We start from the raw sequence: 12826 nt of genomic DNA, 5'->3' as shown, positions 1-12826 counted from the left end.
AGTCTCGCGAGAGGTCACTGGCTGCACGCGCCCTTAAAACTCCGCCCAGTTTGCCTGACGCAAACTCCTGCTATTGGTCCTCAACAGCACGTCGGCGGAACACTTCCTACAGAGGTGCATAATTGCATGAAGAGATAGCAGCGTTGTTTGTTCGTAATATCTTCTTCTGAAGCTACAGGTCAGTCCTGTGTGTTATATTTGGTTTGTTTACCACGACATGTCGGTGTTGCGCATGTGCCGACAGCGTGAGAAGCGTGTGCGCAGTACACGCGGACAGCTAAAGGTCGCATGCATGTCTTCGGTGACATGTTGCTAGCTTGTTAAAAGCTGACAGAGACCCAAACATAAGCACGTAAGGACTTATTTTATTTTATTTTTTTATGTTTGCACAGATGTGGAGCAGATTATTGAGCCCTCGTGTGGTTGGTAGAACAAGTTTGTGTTGGAGGAGTCTCTTCACCATGCAGCTGAAGACCAGTGAGTTCCAGGCTCTGTTCAATGATGGACTGAATGGATTAGCAGGTGAGGTGCCAGTTGTGGCTACCTGGTCAGTGGTGGTAGTCAGCGGCAGTCTGTTTGAAAATGAATCAGTACTTTAAAACTCCAAAAGCTTGATTCACCATTTACATTGATGCTTTTTAAATAAAATATATTGTAGATGCCCTATGTTAAATAAATAAATAAATAAATAAAAATAAAAATAATAAATAATAATAAATATAATATAATATAATATATATATATATATATATATATATATATATATAATATAATATAAATATAATATATATATATATATATATATATATATATATATTATGTGTGTGTATGAAATGAATGAACCTCAAGAAAAGCAACAGACAAGGGATGGAAAAAAACTGCAGTAGATGATTATGATATAGAGAAACTGTAAGACAACAGCACTGATGGGTACTTTTTTCCATCTCACTCAGTGCACATTTTGGTCAAAGTTCTTTCAGAGGATCTGATTTAAGGGATCACAGAGTTGGATAGTGTTATATGGTGATGTCTGCTGTCATCTGATTTTAGTCACAAGTAGATCTTAATTAGTATCTGCCCCAAAAGCAAGAATCAGAATTTGTAGATCCAGAATCTACAGGTATGTCCTAAAGGCTGTTTACAGAAAAGAGAAATTCTAACGTAAATATTGGAGTTTATTTAGTTGACGTTTTACCATTTTGCTATAGGGGCATTCTCATCCTCAATAGATATTGGTTAGTGGACCTGAGGAGATTAGAAATTATCAGTCAAACTAATGCAGCAGAGGAAAACATAATCTCTTGCCCCTACTTTGGATAAAGGGCCAAAAGAAGTTCTGATTTCCCATAATACAATACTTTTGTTGGACTCTTTGTCCTGTAAACACACATCTTGTATACTCTGTACTTCCAGTTTGGAATGTCAGTTTTATTATTCATGTGAAGAACTGGTGGAAAGCCCCTTTAATATTCCCTGGATGACACTTGTTAGAAGTGTTGGGGAAGCTACAAACAAACTACATTTCTACACCTGGAGAAATGTAGTTCGTAAAACTACTGCTAAAAAAGTAGCTTTACCAACTACTTATACTCATTTAACTCATCATTTTTTAAAGAACAAAAGCTGACATTTTTGGTCAACAACACAGGAACTTAAGAGGCACTAACACGTAGGCACTAGAGGTAGATGCCAGGGCAGAATCGCTTGTTGACATGAGCAGTTTCTCAAAGTTTTTATCAGACAGCCAGTTCAGTTTGGCACTAAAAACATCTCTACCAACACTTAAAAAGCTGCCAGAGCAAGCCAGTCAGAGGCAGCATTGGCTTAGCATGTCATGACATGTTTCATGCCTTTTTTCAAAGAAAACTGAAATAAAATATGTGTTTTTTTATATATATTTAAAAAAAATAAATCATATTATTGGCCAGAATTGTAGTTTGTAATCTGAGTAGTTAAACTACAAAAAATGACCCAAAATGTAGTTGAAATACTTGATGCAGCACAAAAAATGAATGTAGTTTAACTACCAGCAAATTACAGCAACTTGTAGTTAAGCTATGACGTTCAACTACATGTAGTTTAAGTCTCCCCAACACTGCTTGTTGGCTTAAACACATTTCCAAGCTGCTCTGGCTGCAGGAATGTTCCCGTTGTTTAGGCTAAATCAATAAGCAGAGTCAAGAAGACAAGTTGCCTAATAGGCAATGTGAAAAACTGCAGTCTGAACATAAATGAAAAAAAATAATTAGAATGTGTTTCTATTGAATCAAGACAAAAGGATTCATTGTATTAGAAAGTTTCCTCTCTGGCCCTGCCCCTCCAGCTTTAACCCAACAAGGGGAGATTGTCTCTGCCTCCAGACTCACTCACTCTGAAAAGAAACCTAACTCCTGTATTTGTTTTTTTTTTCTAGAGGTGTTTGAGAAGCACCAGCATGAGCTGAGAATAGCAGGTGGTGCTGTACGTGACCTGCTGTCTGGGAAGCGGCCTGAAGATGTGGACTTTGCCACCACAGCCACTCCAGAGGAGATGAAGCGCATGTTCCAAAATGCCGGGATCAGAATGATCAACAATAAAGGAGAGAAGCATGGAACCATTACAGCACGAGTAAGAGACTGAAGATGTAGCTTTCACTGTTTAAATCAGTGTCTGAAAGCTGGTTTGAAGACCACTGAAACAATCTGCCAGGTGCTTCAGCAGAAGATTAGTTAAACCAGGCAAAAAAAGTAGTTGATAAAGATTTTCAAGAAATAATAATCTTGATGTGTTCTTGCGGGTCCGTGGCTACACATCTACAGATTCAGTAAATGCCTCATATTCAAACACATACACTTCAGAGTGTCCGTGTACATAAACACCAGAAATAGCATTGTACAGAAAGTCAGTAGCAGATATACAGAGATTATTAGAATTTGTTCAATGTGATCGATCTAATAAGTGCATCAATGGATCAGCCATCCTGATAGATTGTGGGAGGAAACTCCACAGCCCGATAACGGGAAACTCCACTTCTGATTGATTTTGTTCATTCCTGGAATATGTAGATAAGCGGCATCTAATGAGTTGAGGGTTTTGTTCCATACGGTTGGACAGATGCTGCAACACCCTAACGGCATAAGGTAGACATAACTATATGTCTCTGAATGCCATCTGAAATCTGCACACCCATAAGTTAGAGTAGATAGAGAGGGACATTGTACACGTCGGTCTTTGCTGTGCCCACTGTGATCTTTGTTCTGTCTGTTGGTCTTCTGTCACAGCTACACAATGAGAACTTTGAGGTGACCACACTGCGCGTGGATGTTCAGACTGATGGACGTCATGCAGAGGTGGAATTCACCACTGACTGGCAGAAAGATGCTGAGCGGAGAGACCTCACCATCAACTCCATGTTTTTAGGTATTAGTGTGTTTGTCCTCCACTGAATAAAATGTGCTGTCTCATTTCTGTGTTTGCTTATGTTGTGGAGATGCTCAGCATATGGTGTCAGTTCTGGTGCATTTACGGGACATATTTACATTCTGTAGTACATTTGTTTTACTTCACCATGTGATGTTGACTTTATCCTCACACAGGACTTGATGGGACTTTATATGACTACTTTAAAGGATATGAGGACCTGCAGAACCGTAAAGTTCGGTTTGTGGGCAGTGCTGAGCAAAGAATCCAAGAGGACTACCTGAGAATACTGCGCTATTTCAGGTGGCCACATTTTTTTTTTCTTGGAGAAATACTTTTTTTATGCAAAACAAGTGTGAAAGAGGAAAATAATTGATAATGTTTGTTTGACATAAACATGTTTTTACCTTTAATTTCTCCCCAGGTTCTATGGCAGAGTGGCTTTGAAGCCGGATGACCATGAGCCTGAGACACTGACTGCTATCAGGGACAACGGTCGAGGCCTGGCAGCCATATCAGGAGAACGAATTTGGGTGGAATTAAAAAAGATGGTTGTTGGGAACCATGCTGCTCATCTCCTGGAACTTATGTACAATATGGAACTGGCCCAGTACACAGGTGAGAGAGGAGGCAGGGACAACATAATTTCTATCATACAGATCCAATGCAGCTTACATATATATATCAATATTAAGACAATAGTCTTTGGCAAAGATACGCCTGTCTTTTTCATGTTGATAGTAGTTGAGACATTACTTACATTCATCTTGTGACTTTCATTACATGGAGAGTAATGGGAAAAGGAGATGACTGTATGTAAAACAATGTTGATTTAAAAAAAAAAAAAAAGTGACGGGTAAAAAAAGTGTTCTTCAAAAAACCAGAGGCAATCCAGGCACTCAGACTGTAATATGTATCAAGCAAAGTGCAGTCACATCGATTTAACCAAAAACTATGTAGTAACAACAACCAATGGGAGGAGTCATGTGACCCAGATAATACTTGCACTACTGTTTAAATCTGATTGATCCCAATCTTAAAGGAGGTATTTTACCCCCTTATATTTTATTATTGTATTATTCCCATAATGTAACTCAGCAGCATCTTCAATAACTTAACATTTCTTTCAAACCCCTCATCTCCAGTTTGTCATGGAGGCTTTAAGAGGTTTTTAAAGCTCTCCAGCCCAAGCTAAGATGAGCCTGGTGACATCATGATAAAGTTTTCAGTGCAAATTCTTTTCAGACTGTAAAAAGCACCCTTTTAAACTGATTACACATTATACAGCCGTTTTCAGATTTGGATTCTTTGGATGGCTTACTAGATTGGCGAATGGGAAAACCTTTCATACTTGAATATCACTTAATTTACTTAAATTGCTGTATATCATTTGAGCAAAAATTATACGTTGAATAAAAAGAGTCTACAGAATCTTTTGTCAGAGTTAACACTGACTAAGGTTTATGGCTCCATTGTCAGCATTAAGGTTTTTTTCCCCTCTGCTGCATGAACTAACTGTTCCAAGTCTAATATTATGTCTTGCCCTCTGTAACCCACTTTAGTAAAAAGTTCCACTTGTTAGAACTTCAACTCTTTTCTGTCATGAGAACATCTGCCCTGCTATTAAGTCATTATTTGTGAAGGCGGGCACAATTAAAGGGATCGGTGATGTCAAAGCTCAACAGTTCTCCAGCGTCTGATCATTTGAAGCTGATTCTAAATGGGGAAGAATTGATTTTCCATCGGGGAGATGAAGTGGCCTCACAGACTCTTGACTCTTGTGGAACAGTGAACTCAGTGGTAATAGTCAGAGATCATTCAAAGACTCTTGATTATTTAGTTACGGCAGAATACTTTTATCTGTAGATATCTGTACTTCAGGAATGTTATCAGCACAATCTCAGTCAAACAGATTATAATCGTAACAAGTATAAGTGTGATAATTTTTTTTTTATCAACTTGTTCAGTTTTTGTAGCTGTTGTAAAAACCACTCCTGCTGCTTCTGCTCCTCCTCAGGTTTGCCTCCAGATGGCAATGTTGAGGAGATGAAGCGAGTGTGGCGGAACGCCAAAGACCACTCTCCCAAACCCATGACCATCCTGGCAGCTCTCTTCCAAAGCCCAGAGGAGGTGGAAAAGATGGACATCCGGCTTAAGGTTTCCAAAGAGGAGAAGACTCTAGCTCTGTTCCTGGTCAAATACAGACGGGAGCTCTGTAAGAGCCAAGACGAGCTTGACAGCCTCAAACCCTTCACTGACTTTATCATTGACGTAAGTTTCAGCGTCCCTCAGTTAGTCTGTAGAAACAGTCAGATGTCAATTATTAATGTGTTTTTATAAAAAAAAAAAGAGCAGGAGAGTTTTACAGTATAGTCTGCCACTGTGCAGAGCAATGTGATCATTAACCATTGCCACAAGTGGTCAGAGTGATTGTGTTCTAGTATTATTCATCAGCATGTACTGTGTTGTGTGCCAGTGAATGTAGCCAGTAATGTCATAAGATGGCCCAATTATCATATATTAAATCTTATTTAAATGGATGGTCAGATGCACAACCGTGAGAAATCCACCATGAATCACTAACAGTTTAAAAACTGCCCACAAGCATCAACTGTTAAGTAGCTGCCAGATGGAGTTCAGTTTTAGGACATGCGTTGAAGTAGAGCTCAAATGATCAGGCAAATTATATATCAGTTGAACAACAGGAGATTACTCTGCAAATATTCCAAAATAAAGATAAATCACTGGTCAAACAGTCATGGGTTTCAGCTCAAATGTGATTTGAGTGCTAGTTTTCTTCATCTTCTCTAATGGTAAACTAAATACAGCACATTTTGGATTGTGGGCCAGAGAAAACTCTTAATTTGCTGACGTTGTCTTGTGCCCTGGGAAAGTGTGATTAGCATCTCCACGGAGAACAAACAAAACAATCAATTTTATTAAGTAACATTATCGGTATATTAAACAGTCATGACAATAAATCTAGTTACAGCCCTACTTCGTATTCAACAGTCACACCCTTTTAAACTCACTTTCTTGATCCTGCTGAACCAAGACCGCCTGCACCCTCCATCACCTACATCTGCATGCAACATGTTCCCACCCATACTAATAGGGTTTCAGTGGAAAGGCATTCTAGGAAATGTTTGCAATCATTAACTAGGACTGAATGCTGTGAGTGAAATCAATGGATCTAACGGGTAAATTCTTAAATTTGTTAAAGTCTGAGTCTACCATATCTCATATTTGAATAGTAAAGTATTTAGTATGTTTGGCAAAATTTTAGTTTAAAAATGACTTTTCAGTTTCATACTTTGGTGGATGGTGTCTCTGTCACTGCCACTTTGGCTACCTATCACTTGTTTCTGCACTATGTGACTTCAGTGAGGGGGTGGGATCACAGCGTTACACACGTTTACAAGTTTTCAACACATAGCACAGCTCTGACGTAATCAGCTCTGTTTATCATTAGCATCTGACAAACTGTTTCAAACCTGGTATTTATATTACGACAGTGGTGTTGCAGTGTGGGGGGTGCCAAATCGCACAAAATGCCAATTTCTCCATACTGTTGCGTTAACTTTGCTACAAGATAGTTAACATAAATATCTGAGTTCATAAAGGGAATCTCAATCATTCAGATGTGATGAGCTCATTCAGAACTGGATTTAGCTTCAGTAAGAAGATACTGAACATGAACCTGAACTCTATCACCAATAGAAGCAGAAAAAGAGATGGCCGGATGAAATGGTACAGGCAAAATGAAAGAAAATGACTTGTCACTACAGAGCATATGGAAAGCATTTGGACCTTGAAACATTTTTTCGCTCTGCTTTTTATTATTGGTGATGTTCTCCTGCATGTCTGCACAATGTCCCTCATCACACAGGTCTCATAGGTCTCATTTCTGTATTCTTTTTTTCTCTATGCTCTTAATACTGGTTTGAAGTGGGCCAAGTCCAGTATCAGAAAAGAAAACAATCTCTATAATGGAATATTTTAATCAAAACATAATGAGAGTTGTGCGCTTGCCTGCTGTTGCTGCCACTCACAGTCCTGATGAAGCTGATCAGCTGAGTGTTTAAATATTTAACTATAAATTGAGAGTTTTTTTTTTTTCTTTACGTGGTTGTTGCTTATTTAGTCATAAATATTTAATGTTATAGGGTACTTAAAAAATGAAACCAGGTTTTAAGATGCTTTAATTCACCCACATGCTGCGTCTTTACAGAGTCGGGAGCTGGATACACAAAGTAAAGTGTGTGAGCTGCTGAAGTATCAGGGTGAGGAGAAGCTGCTGACAGAGCTCAGCAGATGGTCCATCCCTCGCTTCCCTGTCAGCGGTCACGATCTGAGACGGATGGGCATCACGACTGGCAAAGAGATAGGTGCCACGTTACAGGAGCTGCGCGACATCTGGAAGAAGAGTCGCTATCAGATGGACAAAGATGAGCTCCTCAGTTACGTAAAGCCTTGAGGAGCAGAGCAGAGCCCAGGTGCTTTCGTGGGTCAGAGAGTAATAATGATAATGTGGACACCTGACTCTGTGTGCCGCTCATGTTATTAATCGAGCCGGCTAATGCATATTGCTGAGAAAGGATGCTACAAGAGCTGAGACATTCATTAATGCAAGTTCCTTCTTAATTACCCCAGGGCCACTTCTGTTCACCTGCTTCACCATGTAAATGTAAAGAGATGATGCACAAGAGGCTGCTGGCATCACAGCTGCTACCATATGAGAAAATGTGGACTGGATGACTGCAGCAGATTTCACCATGTGTTTATTACAGAGCTCATGTCTTTATGTTAAGTCCTTGGTTAAACTGTCGGTGTTATGGCACTCTGTCTCTAGTTTGACTGGTAAAATGGCAGATCAGTAACTGTAGAAAATACTTATTTAATTGGTTAAAGGTTAACTCTACCGAATGTACACATTTAAAGCATGTTCACAGCTCTCTGGGAAGCTGCTACTGATGTGTGTGTTGGGGGGGAGGGGGGCTGTATGTAATATTATAAATTGTCTCCAGTAATGTCACTCAGTGGCTAAGTTGCATTGTGGGTACTGTAGGCAACAGGTGCCTAGAGGGAAAAGGAATATGTGGAATAAATGAACCTGGCACCTACATTACCCACAGTGCAACATAGCCACTGACATCACTGGATGATTACATGTAGCTTCCTCTGGAGCCACAAAGGGCTTTATACTGATCTTCACATATGCAGTAGCATATCTGACCTGTAGACACACTTTTAATGTGTAAATTGGTGGAGTTTCCCTTTAACAATATTTGGCTTTGGCTTTCTCCTCTGTTTAACTGCAGCTCTGTCTTATTTCTTTGCCATGTTTTGTGTAAAGAAAGTGTTCTATAAAAAGGTTCTACTTTTTATTGAAAAGACTGATGTGATGACTCGTTTGTTTCAGTGCATGTACAGCAGAGCAGACTCATGACACTTCCATGTGCTCGGCACCGTGAGAATACTTTGTGTGTGTGCAGGAGTGAGGCTGCTCCTCCTCCTGCACACATGAGGAGATATAAAGCCCCCTCTCCCTCTACTCCAGTTGCGCCTCAGTGGACGCTCTCAACACTTGTTGCTCACTTCGAAATTCTCCCACATCCTTTTTTTTTCCCATCCCCAAGATGTCTGCACGTAAGCTGGATTCACCTGGAGTTGTTGTGTAACAGTGTTCAGCTTCTCTTTGTGGTTTTTGGGGGTGAAAGCATGGCTTGGTTCAGAGCAAACACGAGTAACATCACTTCGGAGAGCGCTCTGTCCGAGGATGAGCCGCGGGATGAGCGCTTGGCTCAGTTGGAAATAGCTCTTCTCTCCATCATCTTCATCTTGGCAGCCATCCTGAACATCGGGGTTTTGTTGGTGCTGCTGAAGCGGAGGAAGCAGCTCTCCAGGATGCGCGTCTTCGTTTTCCACCTGTGCGTCGCCGATCTGGTGGTCACATTCTTCCAAGTTTGTCCGCAACTCATGTGGGACATCACGGACAGATTCGTGGGTCCGGATGCTTTGTGTCGTGCAGTGAAGTACCTCCAAGTGGTCGGGATGTTTGCTTCAACATACATGATAGTGGTGATGACCATAGACAGATATCAAGCCATCTGCAACCCCATGGTGACGTTCCAGCGTGGCAGGGCGCGCTGGAACGCTCCGGTGTGCGCAGCCTGGTGCGTATCTTTCATCGGCAGCCTCCCGCAGATCTTCATCTTCTCTCGGGTGGAGGTCGCCCCTGGAGTGTACGACTGCTGGGCGCAGTTCATAAAGCCGTGGGGACCGAGAGCGTACGTGACCTGGACCACGCTGGTGATCTTCGTGCTGCCCGTTCTCACCGTGACAGTGTGCCAGGTGCGCATCTGCCGCACCGTGCACTTCAACTTTCACATGAAGACGCAACACGTCGGAGAGGTGGTCAGTAAGTCGCTGTCCTCCAGGGCCAGCAGCGTGGCAGGGGTGTCCAAGGCCAGGGTGAAGACGGTGAAGATGACCGTGGTCATCGTGCTCGCCTACATCGTCTGCTGGACGCCTTTCTTCACCGTGCAGCTGTGGTCCGTCTGGGACGTGGAGGCGCCCACTCATAGTAAGATGACAGGGTTTTGGATCTCACAGCATGACAAGAAAAAAAGACACATTCTGGCATTAGAATTGCATTTTAAGGTGAAAAACACCAATGCTGAATTACAAAACGCACCTTTGAACCCAGCATCCTGGGTAATTTGGGAATCCAGATTTGATTCTCCCTCTTGTCAGGTGAAATCTTCATCTGAAAAACACTGTAAACAATAGAAACCCAGCAATTTTCACAATACATAACTACAAAACACTGATATACACTTAGGGGTACCGTCTTCACCTGCTGTGGTAGACAATACCTCAAGTCAGCCTAGAGTTTATTGAGTCTTATGTTGATAATTGATACTGTAATTAATTGCTCATCAAACTCAGACTATATTTATAATTAGAATTTGGTCTTCTCTAGTAAAAGCGATCAAAAATCTAAGAATCAAAAGGCACAGTTGAATATTCATCTAATTTTCTCCAGCTGCGACCTTCACCATCCTGATGCTGCTGGCCAGCCTGAACAGCTGTGCGAACCCCTGCATCTACCTGCTGTTCAGCTGGAAGCTGCCGAGGGGGCTGGTGGCCCTGATGTGTGGGGGTGAGTCCGACATGAGGGAGTCCATCCAGGACGAAGCCACCATGGTCAGCTCCCTGTACATCAGCCTCAAGAGCCTGTCGGACAGCAGATGAAAGCAGTGACGGCACGGACGTGTTTTTCCTACCTCAGGACCAGGAGTCGCTGAAATACCCTTAATAAATGTGAGGACAAACATTATAGCAGAGCTTCACGTCTCTGCAGTAACAGTATATGGTAGCAAGACCTACATATTACAGGGAGGACATTGAGTATTACAAGTGTCCATAAAGTCACAATTACTTAAGCATTTTTCAAGCCATGCCGATGATTTGGTACAAGAAATGTTGGCCCACCACTTGGGTCAAGACTGAAACATCTCAACTAGTGAATCAGTTGTCATGTTATGTTATACAGACATTCATAATCCTACTGACTTTGAAGATACCCATACATGACCTCACAGCACCACTAGGGAGTCCAGGCTTTCACTTTTTCAGTGTAAATGTCAAAATGTCTACTTGATGGATCGGCACACAATTATGTACAGATTTTCATGGTTCCCAGAGGATGAAGTCTGTTGACTTTGGTGATTCCAGACCTCCTCTCCAGCACCACCTGGAGGCCGACGTGCAGTTTTGAGTGACATGTCTTCACAACATTTTGGTTGGGCAGCCATGAAATTTGGGTCAGACATTTGTGATCCCCAGAGGATGAATTGTAATGACTCTGGTGAAACCCTCAACCTTTCCTGTAGAGCCATCAAGAGGTAGAAATTCTACTATGTGCAGTACTTTAGTTTATGACCAAATTGGCCGATTTGCAAACCTAACACACACTGAACTAAGATGGTGAACATGGTAAACACCGTACCTGCTAAAGATGTTAGCATGTTAGCATTGTCAGTGACGGTCAGATTTTTGCACTCATTTCAATAAATACAAAATCCCCACTGAGCTGTTCACATGGCTGATGAAAATGAATCTTTCACCAGTATTCCTGTTCATATGGAGCTGCGTTTGCACCAATTAACACGCCCTAACCCTGGAAACCACTTGTCTCGTTTTGCTTCTTTGGATATGCATCTGTGTGCCAGCCTTACAAAGTGATGACTGGTTAGTTTGTGCTCACCGTAACCACGACAACACACTGAGCTAACCGTTAAAAGTAAAATCCCCGGCTGACACGCATATTCTGAATGCTCGGCACACATCCAAAAATTAATGCCCCTATAACCTGAATCACACCGCCAAATCGTAAATGTCCTTACTGGGAAATGCTACATTCAGAACCAATCACAATTCTGAATATCAAAACAGAACATGCTGTTTATATGACCTGTATCAAATTCTGAATAGTACTATGCATGTCGACATAGATATAGTGAGCATGTTAGCATGCTGATGTTACCATTAAGCTAAAAGCACTATCGTGTTTAAGCAGAGACTAGAGAGCCGCTAGCATGGCACCTTTTTTCAGTAATTATTACACGGTGAAATGTGAAAAAAAATGTTGGGTGACGATTCCTACAGAGCCCAGTATTCACTTTAAATAATGTTTAATATTAGGACCTGCCACAGGTATCATGATCTAGAGAGGGGGACACCACTTAACCCAAATTTGCCTTTGAATCCTGTTCTGAATGAGGCAAAGAGAAGATGGTCTGAGCCTTGACCTGACCTAATATTTAAATATATTAAACACTTTTTGTTAGCCATTGTCTACACATGGTAAACTTTTGTTATTATTTTACTGTTAAAAAACAACTACAACGAGCTTTATATTCCATTTACGAAGCAGCTGTAAACTTTTCAAATCATGGCCAGGCAAATAATGTTTATAGAGTAACTAACCATCTGGAATTATTATGAACACATGTTGCAACTTTACAATAAACATTTGCTTACTAAATATTTTACAAAGCATTTAATTTTGTAAACAGTGAATAAACTACTGGCTAATGTTTAATTTTAAGTTATTTTCTATGATAGTATGGAATGACTGTGACTAACTGTGACTCTTTACCATGTAACAAACCTTCTTAAGGAGCCATAGTACAATACAGACATACATTAGTGGGAATTGTGGAACGCACACACTGTTTGCATTTCAGATGTTGTGTATATTTCATTGCATGCTATCGTTTTTTTTGTTTGTTTTTTCTTTTTTGTCAGTGAGTTTTTGTCTTGTGAACTGATGAGTAAAAATTCTCCAATTTTCAGGAATTCATCTGTGTACTTTGTGATGAAGTGATTGTGTTTCATTCAAATGTAAAGGTGATTTATA

At 40.9% G+C, this 12826-nt stretch overlaps 2 protein-coding genes and 1 long non-coding RNA gene across 3 annotated transcripts; 2 read left to right on the top strand and 1 right to left on the bottom strand.

Moving 5' to 3' along the window:
• The first annotated feature begins 52 nt into the window (after nt 1–52).
• On the top strand, nt 53–8793 carry trnt1 (tRNA nucleotidyl transferase, CCA-adding, 1). The gene is made up of 8 exons (XM_037099875.1): nt 53–178; nt 393–522; nt 2414–2607; nt 3261–3399; nt 3576–3702; nt 3824–4017; nt 5417–5670; nt 7631–8793. The coding sequence occupies exons 2-8, from the start codon at nt 393–395 to the stop codon at nt 7874–7876; spliced, it is 1284 nt and encodes a 427-aa protein (XP_036955770.1). The 5' UTR covers nt 53–178; the 3' UTR covers nt 7877–8793.
• Nucleotides 8794–8811: 18 nt separating this feature from the next.
• LOC119020518 (vasopressin V2 receptor-like) lies at nt 8812–11419 on the top strand. The gene is made up of 2 exons (XM_037099874.1): nt 8812–9985; nt 10448–11419. The coding sequence occupies exons 1-2, from the start codon at nt 8845–8847 to the stop codon at nt 10654–10656; spliced, it is 1350 nt and encodes a 449-aa protein (XP_036955769.1). The 5' UTR covers nt 8812–8844; the 3' UTR covers nt 10657–11419.
• LOC119020521 lies at nt 10112–11476 on the bottom strand. The gene is made up of 3 exons (XR_005075350.1): nt 11414–11476; nt 10513–10638; nt 10112–10178 (listed from the first exon to the last, which is right to left on the bottom strand). It is a non-coding gene; the product is annotated as an uncharacterized LOC119020521 (long non-coding RNA).
• Nucleotides 11477–12826: the final 1350 nt, after the last annotated feature.

Source organism: Acanthopagrus latus, chromosome 6 (genome assembly GCF_904848185.1).
Source record: "Acanthopagrus latus isolate v.2019 chromosome 6, fAcaLat1.1, whole genome shotgun sequence".
In the NCBI taxonomy this organism is placed as follows: Eukaryota; Metazoa; Chordata; class Actinopteri; order Spariformes; family Sparidae; genus Acanthopagrus; species Acanthopagrus latus.
Note: the sequence above shows the minus strand (reverse complement) of the source record. Positions and strands in the feature narration are given on the sequence as shown.

Excerpts from the sequence above, each read along its gene's own strand:
- trnt1 (XM_037099875.1), top strand. The coding sequence starts at position 393 with ATGTGGAGCAGATTATTGAGCCCTCGTGTGGTTGGTAGAACAAGTTTG. Across the intron at positions 3,400-3,575 it reads CATCAACTCCATGTTTTTAG|GACTTGATGGGACTTTATAT; the intron begins GTATTAGTGTGT and ends ATCCTCACACAG. Across the intron at positions 3,703-3,823 it reads AGAATACTGCGCTATTTCAG|GTTCTATGGCAGAGTGGCTT; the intron begins GTGGCCACATTT and ends ATTTCTCCCCAG.
- LOC119020518 (XM_037099874.1), top strand. The coding sequence starts at position 8,845 with ATGACACTTCCATGTGCTCGGCACCGTGAGAATACTTTGTGTGTGTGC. Across the intron at positions 9,986-10,447 it reads CGTGGAGGCGCCCACTCATA|CTGCGACCTTCACCATCCTG; the intron begins GTAAGATGACAG and ends AATTTTCTCCAG.